Source organism: Cydia pomonella, chromosome 4 (genome assembly GCF_033807575.1).
Source record: "Cydia pomonella isolate Wapato2018A chromosome 4, ilCydPomo1, whole genome shotgun sequence".
Lineage (NCBI taxonomy): Eukaryota > Metazoa > Arthropoda > Insecta > Lepidoptera > Tortricidae > Cydia > Cydia pomonella.
This window is the reverse complement of record NC_084706.1, coordinates 25,506,038-25,522,907: the sequence shown is the minus strand read 5'-3', so window position 1 is coordinate 25,522,907 and position 16,870 is coordinate 25,506,038. Positions and strand designations below refer to the sequence as shown.

Below are 16,870 nucleotides of genomic sequence, written 5' to 3'. Positions count from 1 at the left end.
CTGGAATGCCCGAAAGATTTGAGACCCACCCGCAAATCAAATACAGCTATTATAAAACTGTGGTTGTTTCAGATTTCTCGTGCGAGCATCGACGCGTGCAAGGATTACTTCCGCGACGACCTCGTCAAGACCGACTGGCAGCTAATGGTGGAGCTCAAGAAACTCTTCCAGATCCTCTAGACCTTCACTCTTTTCGGTAGATCTCCACTATCAACAACAGCTCTCGGAGTGAGAGAGGCCCAACACTAGCGTCTCGCCAGCGTTAGCGTCTAGTTAACTCCGGCTGTTGCTCGACGCAATGTTGACGCAACTGCGCAGCGACGCCATTTTCCATAGCGCTGACTAGACGCCGACGCTCAAAAAACGCTGGTGTGGGGTGGCCCTAAGGCGGAACGTTGACATTCTGTTCCATCTAAACCGCTCACAAAATTACTCTTTAACTGAAACGGTTATTCTGATAACGTTTTCACATTATCCACCATCGGATGTTGGATACACTTCGGATAAAAACAGCTGCTATAAAATGTTCTATGACATAAAGTTATTTTTGCATTGACGCTTTCTTTTGAACAACAAACAATAATCTTATATATATTATTATTATTCAGAGCCTACTGTGTCCCACTGCAGGGCAATGGCCTCCTTCCTTTTTCTATTCGTCTCTGTTAAGTGCTATATCTGGTCAGCCTCTCAAAAAGGAGTCCCAAGTTATCCCGCCGTCGCCGACGAGGTCTACCGGCTCCTCGGTTAGACTCGTGGAAATTTAATATATAAAAAGTATTTTTTTTTTACTATTTGCTTCTTTGTAGTCTTATCTGACTGCCGATATCGGATCGGACTAAGTGAAAACGCTCTTATATGCGTGCAAAACTACCTGATTACCATTGGACACACGAAAATAAAATCAATACTATTGAAGTCGGAATTGATGTGTTTTCCTGAGTTTCGCTGGTCTAAACAGACTAATGCGATAATGGCTTAACCCTTGGGACGCCTAGTGCCTGATCCGGACCAGTCCTGTCAATTGCCAGAGGGTCTTCAATTTTTGTACCCGTCTACAGCCTAGTCCCTGTTAACTAATGAAATCAGGAAAATTTTGTCCGCAGTAAACAATCACAGGTTTAATTGTTTTAGTTATATAAGTTCACCGAATCCAATGTATCATAGAATCTCAACCTACGTACATAGTCACCCATCCCCAACTATAGCGATTTAAAACTATACAAAACATTCTTTATCCCAGAACTTTCTTCATATTTTCTTTATTAAAATGATTAACACTTTATTCTGGACAATTAAAAATATATATCCCACATTTTTCTGTATATTTTTTTCCGATATGTCACGCATATTCAAGTAAAGTTCTACGTGACGTACCGGAAAGGACGATTTGGGACAATCTATTGTCAAGATGCAAAGCGTTAATAATTATATGTACGAAAAATTAAAAAAAAAGTTCTGAAATATTATGTTTTTGTAAAAAAAGTTTGAAATAGCTCATTTACGTAATACGTAGACTTCTCGTACAAAATAATAACATGTACACCGTTTTATAATTTATTTACTGCCATTTAAAAGCCATTTAACATTAACAACATTCAAACATCTTGTTATAAGTGGTTATTGTAAATATAAATGAGACATTTATGATACATACATCATATTTTATTTATTAGCCGCGTTTTCAACCTTTGGTATCTTTATTTCTGAACGTGAATACGTTTTGACTCGGAAACTTTAATTTATTTTTTGTATTTTAGCAATATAGTCCGTTGCAGTGATTTGTCTGGTTATTTTCATTTTAAGTTGTAGGTGCCTACTAACCGTAGCTCAATGGCCATCGGTAGATGTATTCGGGTAAGTTCCAATGGAAAAAAAACATTAAATAAAGTGGCGGAAAATTCCGAAAATGGACTCTTATTACACCGAAATATGAATGAGTCTTAAATTATATTCGGGCTTATATAGTGCACTGCAATTATAATTTGTTTGAAAACCACAATACACCATTTAAAGTGGCCCCATTTTACATGAAAATGCCCTCCTAATTTTCATTTACCTGTGTCATCTTGTTGCATGTGTGGTTTTATATAATCCCCTGTATATATCCAATATAAATGTTACAATAAATAAATAAAGCGATCTTATGAAGTGTCTGATCTTAATTTATTTGGAGTAATAGTGCAATATGCGATCTCGTGAAATTGCCTTTGTTTGGCAATATCTTTTCTGGGCTATCTTATTTAAAGTTCTCCTACACTTTTTTTCAATTTTGAAATTTTTGTGTTATTCATATTCAGAATCACGAGCTCTTTCGATACTAATAGGAGAAAAAAGTGTCCTAATATTTCCATACATTTTTCGATCCTTCCATTCTGTTACATTACATCATACAAAGTTGAATATGAGAAATAGTAACGGTGTGGAAGTAAAGCTCGTGATCCTGAAAAGTAATAACGTAAAAATTACAATACTAAAACATTATCATTTATTCATTTGCAAGAACACACACAAAACAAAACAAGTACACAAAACAAGTTCTACAACAAAGAAAAAGTGTAGTGTACGTATAACTTTAAATAAAATGGCCCTTCTGTGGTGCCTCTGATTCTGACGTAGTGCCAGTTTTATAAATCGATGTCTATTAATAAAGATAAACCTATGATTAAGTAGATGAGGGGTGGAGCGTTTTCCAAAATAATACTGAAAAACCTGTTTCTTACAAATCTTCACTAAGAATCATCAACATTCTCTATTAAAAAAAGATGTTCCAAAACGTCCGTTCCATTACGTCACGTTTTAGTATGAAATCTTTTTTCACTAGTATATGCGTGACGTAGTGGAAACTAAAATTTCCTTACAAATTTTCGGAACATTGTTTGCATCAAGATTGAATATGCTAGTGATTGAGTTGGAAAAATCCAAAAAGATCAGGATCTGTGAGAAAGAGGTTTTCAATATTTTTTTTTGCAAAACGCACAGTTGGTAAAGAAACGAGTTTTAAGTCTATTTGAAAAACTTGATTTAATTTTACGATAATATGACTTTCCGAGTTGGTGGACTCGTGTGTCCTTTGCAAGGTATCTTCCTGACCTAGAGTTAAATACTTTAAAGTGTGTGAGTTAAAAGGCGTTAGTTAAAAATATATCTTACACGAATGTTATCCAACATTTAAATAAATTCTTTAAAGATATACGAAATTGTGTTTTAACTAGAAGTTAGACTTTAAATGACTATACACGGTGTTTTTTTAGTCCGAAATTCAAGGATGCATTCCTGAGCCTAAATTAAGTAACTTTCTCAAAGAAACCGGTATTCTAATTAACTCCATTTTGAAGATAATCAATGATTTATCTTTATCCGATACGGCCCATATGATTAAATTTTACAAAAAATAACAAATAAACTATAAATCGAGTTTTAAAAACTAAAAACTTGAGTCTTTGCCAACTCCAGGGGAGCACTGTCAATGAAATGTATGGGATGTAGAGATCGCCTATTGCGGTAGAGTTTGAGCTAACTTCGCTCCGACTATGAAGTGACGGTGCGAAAGTGCCACTATAAATGTCACTTCAGTTCTTTAAAACCGGCCAAGAGCATGTCGGGCCATGCTCAGAGTAGGGTTCCGTAGTTACTCTTCCGTCACAATGAGCTAAACTGGAGCTTAAAGTATGGTAGATTGTTAACCAAGGGATGAACTGTGGGTGTACGTCTTTTTACTATGACGGGGAATTTTTTTTGCGATAACTCAAAAACAGCTAAACTGATCATATCCGCTATAGTTTTCATTTAATGTCTTTCTTAAGCTCTACTTCCAAAATTTTTTTCATATTTTTTGAACCTATGGTTCAAAAGTTAGAGGGGGGGGACACATTTTTTTTCTTTCGGAGCAATTATCTCCGAATATATTCACTTTATCAAGAAATGTTTGTTGAAGACCCCTATTAGTTTTGAAAGACCTTTCCAACGATATCCTACAATGTAGGGCTGAAGCAAAAAAAAATATTCACCCCCACTTTACGTGTAGGGGAGGTACCCTAAAAAAATGAAATTTTTAGATTTTATTGTACTACTTTGTCGGCTTTATTGATTTATATATCCATGCCAAACTTCAGCTTTCTAGCACTAACGACCACGAAGCAAAGCCTCGGACAGACAGACAGACAGACGGACATGGCGAAACTACAAGGGTTCCTAGTTGACTACGGAACCCTAAAAAAAAACACTTCTGTTAAATGTATGATAATTTTGCCAATGTCAGTATGCCCGTAGAGCAAGACGATCGGTAGATAGAGGTAAGGAATACAATCTCCATAGGCAGAACTGTTGCAAAAGTGTCCAGCTGTCAGCTATAAATAATAGTTCCAAATCTCTCCAGAGTAGCGCTAGAGTAGCTAAGAACCTAGGCGTTATTGACGGAGTGAAGTGCGCTGTCTATGATTTAATTTTTGTAAGTATTCTAGGTATTGTAGCGCCACCTATTTAAGGTTTTTTGACGGACACTTTTTGGTATATGTAGATTCTATTCCTTACCTCTACCTTCCATAGTTCGGTAGTTGCTTTTAGTAGTGATAGCTGAACTTTATTAACAGCCTAGATAGATTGCCGGGTGTTGATTAGAATGGTTAAACGCGTGTCAAGATAATTTATAATTAGAGGCACACTTCCAAGTTAGTTCACTGCATCAATATTACACTTTAATCTTTTTGACGCCAGTGACGGATATATCCGCACTGTAGGTCCAACGCCGAAGACGGATTAATCCGTCACAGACCACAAAGCAACATAAACCTTACATGTCGGTAGCGTCCGAGTGATTTTTTTTAGATTTTTTGTTTGACACATTTGAAAATGTAAATTAATATTAATGAGCAAAGAACAAAAAAAAATTCTCAAGACGACTTCGCCATTTTGTAGTTGAAACGTAATATTTTCGTAAGAGTTGACGTTTAAGATGGCACCTTCTTACGTAGTCACTTCAAAGTATGACCCCACACTAGCGTCGCGAGCGTCGGCGTGTAGTCAACTCTATGGCTGCTACTCGACGCAACGTTGGCGCAACTGCGCAGCGACGCCATTTTCCATAGCGGTGACTAGACGCCGACGCTCAAAAGACGCTAGTGTAGCCCTATGAGCTAGTTTAGGCTTAGAACGCACTGCGATTAATTTCTTGCGGTTTCTGAACCGCAAAAACTGTAACGTACGGCATGCTTCATAAGCGCTCGCATTTGCAAGACTGAAACCACAGAAAATTAGACTGAAACCGCAAGAAATTAATCGCAGTGTGTTCTTAGCCTTAGTCCCACTAGTTATCTCTCTAGGAACAAGGAAAAAAATGGAACAGAGGTTGTATTAAACATGTAGGCATTTCCCTTTTTAAAATGCTTTGTATTATATAGATGGAATCGGACATATTCTTATATTGATGAAATTATATTAAATTATGAAAAATATGTTTCGTTTTATTTACCTTTACACCCTGAAATACTTATGTCAAAAAGTGTTGAAGAGATTCAAATAGGGGTCATATTGAGGATGGCGGGTTTTTATGGCTCAAGTTTAAAAAGTGTCAAAAAGTGGCGCCATTTTACAGAGCATAGGCCAAAGGTATGGGGCCATCGAAAAGATGCCGATATTTGTCAAATTTAACACATATCAGTGAAAGAATAAGGACCAAAGTCAAGTGACGTTCTAAAAGTTTTAATCATGTGTCGAAAGATGGCAGTAAATTTACTGTCGCTACAAAGCTTTGTAAACTTTGCAAAGTTTATTTGACAATCCACCTCTATTTCAAATTCTCTTTGCTTTTTAGCAACGTCGATTCGGAAAGGACAATATGTGATATAAGAAAAAAAAGGATAAATAAACAAAATAAATTGGGATTAATTATTTGGTGACAATCTTACACAGATATAGTTCGTGTCATCCACGATGGCGCGCGGATTTGTCAAATCTAACCTTTAATAACATGACATTACGATTTAAGGCACGCGTCTTCGTGAATGACACGACCTAGCACAAAACTAAGCAAAGATTATACGGTCAAGGATTTCAGTTCCATTTTTGTACCTTGTCACAGTGACAATTGTATGGGGTTCCTAGCGACCTTCATATTGACTGTCAATGACTAGGTACGAAATGGGACTGAAACTAAATTTTTTGACTGTACAGTCACTATATATACTCTACCTTAATATATGGGCAATAAAGTCGTGTATACATATTTTTGGAACTTTTTTCGTATCGATATTTTTAGACGTGACCGTACTATGGTTACTATAATAGGCGACGTAGTAGTTAATTAAATACATACTATAAACTGAAATAGATATCATACACTAAAGAAAAAAAAAATTTGGGACGAGTACCGCCGTAGCCGGGTGGTCTAGTGGTCAGGACGTTTGTCGCATAAGCTGAAGACGCGGGTTCGATTCCCGCCTTGGCCACCGGTGGACTTGGTCACTTTTTCTTTAGAGTGTATTTCAGTCTATAATATTTATATACGAGTATAGTAGTGAGACTACTTAAAAAACACATTTAAAAAAATTCATAAAATAATTTGTTCTGTTACCTATATTACTGACCCCCTCCTCTCATCTACTCAAAGGTTAACTGGAAGAGATCCCTTAAAGGGATAAGTTTGCCTTTGTACGTAGCTTTTCCTAATTTTAAGTTACTTTTAATATGTGTTTTTATACAATAAAGACTACTGTCATATGGAATATAGCATATTTACATAATACAAAATAAATGCCCTTATCGGGATTCGTTCCCAGGACTTGCAGCTTCGTTAGGGTCACTATTGAGTATCAGCAGCGACCGTGTGGACAGCGAAGGCTAATTAATACTACAGTACCTACCTAAGTATATATTTTAAATTTATTCACAAAACAAACCTGATGTCGCCTTGTAAGTTCATATAATACGAGTATAACCTTTTCAACGCCATGTCGAACACAAAAGCCGTCACCACAGAATAAATATTGCTACCGTACAGAAATGATACTTCCTACGAATCCAAAGTTTGACAGCGATTCAGGGACAAAATATGCCGTCCCTTTCTAATGTATGGCACTATCCCTTTCGGCCATTTAGGATTGTCAAAATTCAAGTTATTATCTTATCTGTGGTCGTGCACGTATAGGGACGTCAAGTTGTGCCAACCCTAATAATTGCTCGGAGCAATGCTGAGCCGAACGGAGTCGGGAAAAGCCGAAAGGAGGAGTGTCGCCCCACTGCCGTCACTCGGACACCACGTGAGCGAAGTGTCAAAACTGAAATTGAACTTTATGCATATGCACATGGTCTAAGTCGGTCTGTGACGGATTAATCCGTCTTTGGAGTTGGACCTACGGTGCGGATATACCCCGTCATTGGGATAAGAAAGGTTCAGACAGCATGGAAATGATGGTAGGTATAAAGGGGTCCACTGACTACCAGTTCGCTGGACGATATCGGCCTGTCAGTTATTCGTGATTGTCAGCTTTTGCGAATAACTAAGAGGCCGATATCTTCCGGTGAACTGGTAATCAGTGGGTCCCTTTATACCTACCTACCTGATCTTGTCCTAAGTTATGATTGGGTGGAACTCCCAGAACACAGAACGGACCACCTTAAAAATCTACAATCTTCGCGTAACAAATGAAAATACTACCTACATATAAGTAGAAAGATGGTTGTGTTGCAGAGACTATAATATTTTTCACATATAGTCTGTCAAGCAAAGTATGTCAGTAGCAATGTAGGTACAGCAAAGTGAAGTAGGGCAACACTCAAAAAGAAGTATTGCGTTGGTATTGCGCTAAAAAAGCAGCAATGTACATCAAACCAAACTATGTAATTATCATAACCTCAAATTTTACAAATATTTATTAATTTATTTTACATGGAGACCCAACAGCTATAACTATGCTAATAACAACATAAATAGTGACACAGAGCCAATTATAATTATATTTACGATCAACGAGCGTGATTGTATATTGTAGGCACCTTGTTTTTAAGTTCATGCTTAAGCTTATTTAATATATTGGTATTTAATGGTGACAGCAGAAATTTCTCTTGAAATAGCAACGATTCAGAATGTAAATAAATATGATGGCATTGATGGCTGTCATTCACTATCCACATTCCACAGATAAAACACAGACGACACGCGATTTTGGAATTATTCAAAAACAGTGTTGCTAACCCGCGATTTTTCAAATTTGCCGCCTTTTGCTATTGACAAGATTTGCTTGACCGAGTATAGCTTGGGTTCTGTGACAAATGTCATCTCAATGCAATTTGGCATTTTAAGGTTAGAAATTGTATCGAGATGACAGCTGTTAAAGAACCCAAGCTATGTGAAAATATTATAATCTACCTGCCGGTCTAAGCCAAGGTGACAATAGTTACTTATCGCAACGACCTCTCTATCACTCTCCCATATTAGTGCGACAGTGACATGACAGTTGCGTTGCGATCGCTACGGATTGTAAGCGATTTGCATGTTTTTTTTATACTACGTCGGTGGTAAACAAGCATACGGCCCGCCTGATGGTAAGCAGTCTCCGTAGCCTATGTACGCCTGCAACTCCAGACGGGTTACATGCGCGTTGCCGACCTTAACACTCCACACCCTCGTTAAGCTCTGGCAACCTTATTCACCGGCAGGAACACAACACTATCAGTTGGGTCCAGTGTTATTTAGCTGTGGTTTTCTGTAAGGTGGAAGTACTTCCCCAGTTCTGCTCTAGATCTGGAATGACATCCGCTGTACTGTGCACGACCACACAAAGCGAGATGACATTCACAATGCTCATACCTCTCTTTTGGACGTAGTTTAAGGACGTACCCCGGGTGTTGGCTGCGCAGCCTGATATGTCTTTAAATTCTCTTCGTGCCTTTGTACATGGAGTGAATTTTAACCATTGAATCTACAAAAAACACGGAAGGTCGTGAGTTCAAACATCCGCGGCGCTCAACTTTTAACACTGGCGTTTTGCTTTTTTAATCTTCTCTAGAGGTCGCAATTTTAAATCAATTCTCGTGAAATTTTGTGACCAGATTCTATGATTAAATAGTTTTTTTGTCGGTCCAGTTTTTGGATTGCTACATACATACATTTATTCACTTTAAAACGATTATCGCGAGTCTACAGCTCACCAAGCCACTTAGTATGTCAAATATAGTGTATCTATGTCAAAAGAATAGGTATGTAATATTTAAGTATTGTATTTTAAATTCGAATAATTTGTAAGTAATCTTATTTGTGATACTTCGCATAAAAGGCAATGTTGTTGTTTGCCGCTCGTGCTGTTGATAAACTACCCGAGAAAGCGAAAGATTTCAAAATTAGAATCTTGTGCGTTGAAAAGTGTATCAAGGCTCATGCAACAACCTTTGAAACACAACACTTAACCGCATCAACGTGAGGAAAATAATATCTAATTATAAAACATTACAAATAAACTCCAAATTAACTTAACTGTTTACCATTCAAAAACAAAAATAATTTTTACGATGCAACACGAGGCAACAACTCAAATTATTAAATATATATTAAATGGGTCTCTATAGTTTCCCATAAAGTTTTAAGTCATAATGTATTGGTTGTCCGCATTTACGTTAGTCATAATTTGGTTTTTTATTAGAACCAACAGCTATAACTATGCTAATAACAATATAAATAGTGACACAGAGCCAATTATAGGATCTCACATATAGCAATAACATCTTAATATTTAACATTAAGTTAAATAACACGCACTATTTTACATAAGCACATGCAATAATATGTTTTTCTCAGAAACGTGTAACTTTTCAGGATTACCATAAAACAAACCTAACCTAACCTATCTATAGGATAACCTAAGGAAATTTCTGAAAAGTTAACGGTTTCAGAATTATGACTAATGATAATATGACTCATTACATTATGACTTTCAATAATTATGCTAAACAAAGGGATCCGATGTAAGTCGGGTGACAAATTGACAATGCAATATTATGGTACCATCGAGCTGAACTGATGATAGAGACAAGAGGTGGACGTAGGAACTCTGTGATAAAACAACGCAACCTAATTGTGTTTGGGGTTGTTATAATGCAGCTCCATACCACAGTGGGGAAATAATTTTTTAAGTGTTATTCATATGTAAGTAACCAGCCAAATAATACTAGACCCTACTCATAGTGTTGTGTTCCTGCCGGTGAGCAAGGTTGCCAGAGCTCAACGAGGGTTGTTAGGGTCGGCAACGCGCATGTAACTCCTCTGGGGTTGCAGGCGTACATAGCCTACGGAGACAACTTACCATCAGGCGGGCCGTATGCTTGTTTGCCACTGTCGTAGTATAAAAAAAATTGTTATTTTAATTAATTTTACCAATTTATTACTAACATAGTTTCTTAAGGATTTACCCATTGTTACTAACATATGTTAATTTATATTGTATTTTAATGTAATGTTATATGGAATTTATTTTCTAAATTAAATTATTGAATTGAAATAATTATCTCGATGAGTATGTATTAGTTACTTGTGGGAACAAAAGTATAGTCACCGATAAATGCCTGTTTCAAAAATGTGTTTTTTTTTTTTCCAAAAACTTATTTAGATTTTCAATGTATGATGGCAAAGGTTAAGATAAGATGTGTTGTTAAGTTTGTGAGTACAATACAGACAGGATTTTTTTACAAATTATACAATTTTTTTGCAAGAATGTAAATACGTTCACTTGCTACAAACGAATTACGCAAAGCATCCAGTGCCGGATTAACCATTAAGCAAAATAAGCACTTGCTTAGGGCACCACGTGTAGGGGGGCACCAAAATCGTAGGAAAAAAAACGCGCAGGCTGCATCAGCATCGCAGTCGTAGTGTAGTACTTATGTACACGAAACTTTTTGATACGTGTGCAAGTACCCATCTAATAACGAAGTCGTAAGAGAGTGAGGACACGTAAGCACATCCCCAACCTTACGCGGAGGCCATCAAAGCTCATGGCCAAAAAATCTTACCGTCGGGCTTGTGGCCAACCGATTTTCTCCGTAGATTACCGATTTTGTAGCGTATTTTGCTCTCTTGCACACCAGATGTGTCGGCCAGGCCGAGTTGCTGCAGATCCACGATCCTGCGACCTAATTGTCAAAGTGTAATAAAGGGCCCTGCGAAGTCCGAAAAACAAAAGCATCATATCAAGTTGCGCTTTCGAGTTAAGCCAAAGGCCGAGCAGTAGGAGGACAGTGATTACATAGGTTCGATTTCAAGCCACTCTTTTGCAGTTCGGCGTTAGGTCTTATGCGACGCCAGGCCTTTTACTTTATGCAAACTGCCTCACTTTCGCTTGGCCATGGATCCAAATCCATGCTGTCCTCTTTCGCAGCTGGGCTGCCTTGCTCACACCTCGCCATTGGTTGTATTATATGATAACGCGCCGCGATCGGACCCTGCGGACGTCCAGCTATTCATACCTCCCTATTAGTCAAATTCAAGCCTTGCTTTCTTCCAGCTCGACCTTTGGCCTCATCCGTAAGCGCCGATCGAACGCTCCGCGCATTCAGCCTTAGACTTTGCCTTTAAAAACGCCGATTTAAACCTTCACGATTTAGGCCAATCAAATTAGATCCAAAAATAGCGTTTTGAGGAATTAATTCCCAGCAAGCTGGAAATTGTTTTAATACATTTATTTGGTCCTAAATGCATATAATCCGAGTTTGCTCCATCCCAGGAGGTGTGCATACATTTTGGGATCCTTAGGAGTTAATTTTTTCCGTTGGATTGCCAAACCATTCCATGTAGAAGGAACCCCCTATCAATTACAATAGCACTTGGTGGATCCGACACTGGTAAGAATGCGTTTTCGGATTATTAACATGATTTTACCAAAAATAAAAAATATTGACCTTTTTTTACAATTTACTACGTATACATATTAAGGTACCTTAAATCAATCAATCAATCAATATATTTTATTGTAAGAACATAGTTAAATTACATTTCGGATCCTCAGATATGAATTTTAATAATACTCGTAATTAGAACAAATTTTCCGTCGGCCGTATAACCGTTCGATTTACAAGCAAAAAAAAGCGGCCAAGTGCGAGTCGGACTCGCGCATGAAGGGTTCCGTACCATTTAAGACGTATTAAAAAAAATCTACTTGCTAGATCTTGTTCAACATTTTACCACTTTGGACACACATTTTACCACTTTGGAACTGTCTCTCGCGCAAACTATTCAGTTTAGAAAAAAATGATGTTAGGAACCTAAATATCATTTTTGAAGACCTATCCATAGATACCCCACACGTATGGGTTTGATGAAAAAATTTTTTTTTTAATTTATTGACGTATTAAAAAAAAACTATTCACTAGATCTCGTTCAAACCAATTTTCGGTGGAAGTTTGCATGGTAATGTATATCATATATTTTTTTTAGATTTTTCATTCTGTTATTTTAGAAGTTACAGGGGGGGGGACACACATTTTTCCACTTTGGAAGTGTCTCTCGCGCAAACTATTCAGTTTAGAAAAAAATGATATTAGAAACCTAAATATCATTTTTGAAGACCTATCCATAAATACCCCACACGTATGGGTTTGATGAAAAAATTTTTTTTTTTAAATTTTTATGACGTATTAAAAAAAAACTACTTACTAGATCTCGTTCGAACCAATTTTCGGTGGAAGTTTGCATGGCAATGTATATCATATATTTTTTTTAGATTTTTCATTCTGTTATTTTAGAAGTTACAGGGGGGGGGACACACATTTTTTCACTTTGGAAGTGTCTCTCGCGCAAACTATTCAGTTTAGAAAAAAATGATATTAGAAACCTAAATATCATTTTTGAAGACCTATCCATAGATACCCCACACGTATGGGTTTGATGAAAAAAAAATTTTTTTTAAATTTTTATGACGTATTAAAAAAAAACTACTTACTAGATCTCGTTCGAACCAATTTTCGGTGGAAGTTTGCATGGCAATGTATATCATATATTTTTTTTAGATTTTTCATTCTGTTATTTTAGAAGTTACGGGGGGGGGGGACACACTTTTTACCACTTTGGAAGTGTCTCTCGCGCAAACTTTTCAGTTTAGAATAAAATGATATTAGAAACCTCAATATCATTTTTAAAGACCTATCCATAGATACCCCACACGTATGAGTTTGATGAAAAAAGATTTTTTGAGTTTCAGTTCTAAGTATGGGGAACCCCCAAAATTTATTGTTTTTTTTTCTATTTTTGTGTGAACATCATAATGCGGTTCATAGAATACATCTACTTACCAAGTTTGAACAGTATAGCTTTTATAGTTTCGGAAAAAAGTGGCTGTGACAGAATCGGACAGACAGACGGACATGACGAATCTATAAGGGTTCCGTTTTTTGCCATTTGGCTACGGAACCCTAAAAACTGAAAATGAGGAAACATTTATGCACACCTGGAATGAAGCAAACTCGGATTACACGTATTTTTAGGTCGAAAAAATCTAATTGTATTGGCCTAATTGTGACACAAGAAAACGGTACTTAATCGCATTTGATTAAGTTCTAAAATTACCTCCAACGTCAAAATAATGATGTCGACTTTACAGTCTTCTCCGAGACCACGGGGACAACGCCGTCCTTGAAACGCCGATTCAAAGGTAATTTTAAAATTTACTCTATTAGGTCCCGTTTTCGTAAACAATAATTTTGCTATTTAAGACATTTGTGGCCATTGGTACTTGTTCTGACAAGAACCAATCGCCAATGGCTAAGCCCCTACTGAAGCTCGGCCTTTACCCTCACATGAATGAGCTTCGCAGGAAAGCTTTAGAGGTTGCAAAACCCTGTGCGGAGTACGCCCTATGTCTTACGTCTTCGCTTACATATGGACAATGGTTTGCTTGGCCTCCGGACTTATGCGAAGCACGGTCTTCGAATTTGCTTACACTTCACCTTACCTAATCCTTGAACATTACTGCTGCAGTGCTGTCAATTTCCGTGATAAAATTATGTAACGGATTGAAAATTCTATTCTCAGCAGTAATGCGACAATAAACGTCACTCAATTTACCAAGAAAATTCAATGTAATCTTTATGAGGGGGCACCATGGTCTAGAAATGCTTAGGGCACCAAAATGTCTTAATCCGGCACTGAAAGCATCACACATGACATTTCCACAGTACCCCTGTCATATATGCAAAATGCACTTAACTTAATGACCTTTTAACATGTCCATACTTCGAACAGGTACCTGTGTATGTCTCTCGTCAATAATAGACCAGGGTCATCTTCATGTACAAGAACCAATGCGATTCGCCAGCCTTTCCGATTGGGTGAATCGGAACAGAGTAGGTAGGCTCTTCCCTTAAAAATACTTCCGTATATTGTGACGTAGATTACGTAATTATCATAATTCAGCTTGATTAATCAGTTTTCATGTATAAAAGTGATATTAATTTTTTATTTAAATATGTTTTATAATACTTTTTTGTTGTAGTTTGGCGAGGAAGTTTGTTTTTTTCAATGAAAATTGTTGGTGTATCCATGGTTACTTGGTTTGCGTGGGTGAGGGGGTGGATTTCAGGGTCTAGGTCACGCCCCGGCGAGGAGGGCGCAGGCGCCAACTGTTCGTTCAGGAACTGCTCAAAACCCGGCCGACTTCCCGCTGGAGTCAACCCCGAATACGAGCAACAAAGATAAAAAACTCGAATAAACCAAGTGCCAGTGTCCTTCAGTTAAAAAAAAGTTATAGTGCACTGTGATTCAGTGCCAGTGTTTTAGTGCGACTCAACATTTAAAAAAATTGACGATTTTTTTTTCTATATTTATTTAATATTTACTTCAAATATACACAATAATATTTCATCGTATATACAAAGGTAAGTAGTTAGTACTAAGAACTATATAAGACTATTTTTTAAGTAATGTAAAAAAAAAACATGTTTCTTCATCCGTCGGCTTAGATATGCCGCAATCTTGCTTCAGAAGTTATAATTTCTGGTTTTATGTTTATGAAAACATAACATTAGGAATAGATATAATTTTATTATTATTTTAAAGACTCATTAGGTACCTATACAATCTATCACCCCGCAAAAATAGATTTGGGTGAATTGCAATGAAAAATATAGGTACGTAGTTAGTTAATTAAGGATCTTCAGTTAGTCTTAAATTAATGATTCCATTGTTTTACGAAAATTAACTATGTAAATTGTATTAATGCAATACAAAAAAATATAGTACTTAATTCATACATGTATAAGTCTATCTCTATACCATACGTTACGTAAACATATTTTAATATAGTATACGTTATATTTGGTGTGGCGATAATTGCTCTTTTATTTAGATTAAATAGATTAATACTTTCATGCATATAACTTAATTAGAAATGGCTTAATTATCATAACACAATGGAATCATTTGATGAATTCATATTAATTTCACATAACAAATAAGTAACCGAAGCTTTTAAGGGGTTACATATGGTGTGACGATCTTTGCTCATTTATTTAGATTAATGGTAAGATACGATATAAGGACTATCTACTCTCATCTGTTATCGATTTGTGATGATATCTTATCATAATGGTTGCCTAGTTAATCTAACTGTAATAGGTTCCCTTATTAAAAAGTTCGTCCAGTCCATAGTTGCGTAGTAGATTTTAGATAAAAATCGGTTTATCAAGGCAACCATGGACTAGACCAACTTTTTAATAAGGCAACCTATTACAGTTAGATGAATATGATTAAATAACAAAAAGAAAAAGAAAAAAACTGTCCTTATACAATTTTACTAGGTAACCTATTTGCAATGTTTCAATTTGAATAGGTGTATATCATTTATTTCTTATCAAAAATAAACAACAGAGGGTAGATTCCTTATAACGTATCTCCTACTATAACTTATTTCATAGATCACTGGTACAATGCGTAGGTACTTCTTCTAAAAAAAGAAACAATTTTTTGAGACATTTTAAACACATACGTTAAGTAAATATGTGAAATATCTATATTATTATAATGGAAAAATATTCGTGACAACAAATAAAAAACAAAAATCTGAAAAACACGAAAAAATGAACTAAGTGGATTTACTAAGCCAGGACTGGGAGCTAGTTAGGTAGGCTCACAATAGTAGCGGATGAAACAACGCTCCAAAAGTATCTGATATTCCGGATAACTTTTCCAAATATTGATAAATCCATAAAATTTACGTTCAAAAGTATATCTTTTAAAGTCTTCATTGTTCTACATATAGAACCACCACATTTTGTTAAGCTGTTACAGAATGGTAGATACTTTTGAAACCTTGTTTGATTCGCTACTTTTGATGCTGACTGTACATATTTATTATTGAAATACGAATTATGTGAGCACCTGCAGCTCTAGTTCGCCAATCGACACATGAAATATAATTACCATTTAAGTCATATTTTGCCCTTTGAGGCTCTACAAGATACCTACAAAATATTGTATATATTTCGTTCTTCTAATAAAAAAATATTTCAAATTGAATAAAAAACATAAGCATAAAAAGATCACACTCGGTTGGCAACTTCAGCAGCTGTTCTGACATTACTGTGTTCATTTCGATAATAAAATAAGTGACGACGGATTGAATGTTCTAATAGCGGCAGTAATTCTGCGATGAAATTCACTCATTTTATCAAGGAAATTGTCAATAAAAGCTGCTTCAGTGATGTCGCAACAGTAATGCAGCTGCAGTCACCAGAACGCCTTATAAGGATAAATATGAAATTTGACGTAAATATTTTGATATGTGGATGCTGACTCAATCACGCAGAAACTGTTAAACTGATGGATTAACCTCTTGTCTGTAACTACTTAGGGGTCATCCATTAATTACATCACACGTTTACGGGGTGAGAG

The 16,870-nt window shown here is 36.3% G+C and overlaps 2 protein-coding genes and 1 non-coding gene across 3 annotated transcripts in view; all 3 read left to right on the top strand.

Moving 5' to 3' along the window:
• Nucleotides 1–5,453, top strand: part of LOC133517353 (eukaryotic translation initiation factor 5B) — a 64,239-nt gene extending 58,786 nt beyond the window's left edge. Inside the window, exon 18 of the mRNA XM_061850649.1 lies at nt 73–5,453. Within this exon, the coding sequence (XP_061706633.1) occupies nt 73–180 (108 nt within the window). The 3' untranslated portion in view covers nt 181–5,453. The remainder of the gene's footprint in view (nt 1–72) is intronic.
• Nucleotides 5,454–6,374: 921 nt separating this feature from the next.
• On the top strand, nt 6,375–6,446 carry Trnam-cau (transfer RNA methionine (anticodon CAU)). Its single transcript has one exon. It is a non-coding gene; the product is annotated as a tRNA-Met (tRNA).
• Nucleotides 6,447–14,176: 7,730 nt separating this feature from the next.
• Nucleotides 14,177–16,870, top strand: part of LOC133517340 (protein sprouty) — a 134,416-nt gene continuing 131,722 nt past the window's right edge. Inside the window, exon 1 of the mRNA XM_061850626.1 lies at nt 14,177–14,856. The gene's annotated coding sequence lies outside the window, so the exon portion shown is untranslated. The remainder of the gene's footprint in view (nt 14,857–16,870) is intronic.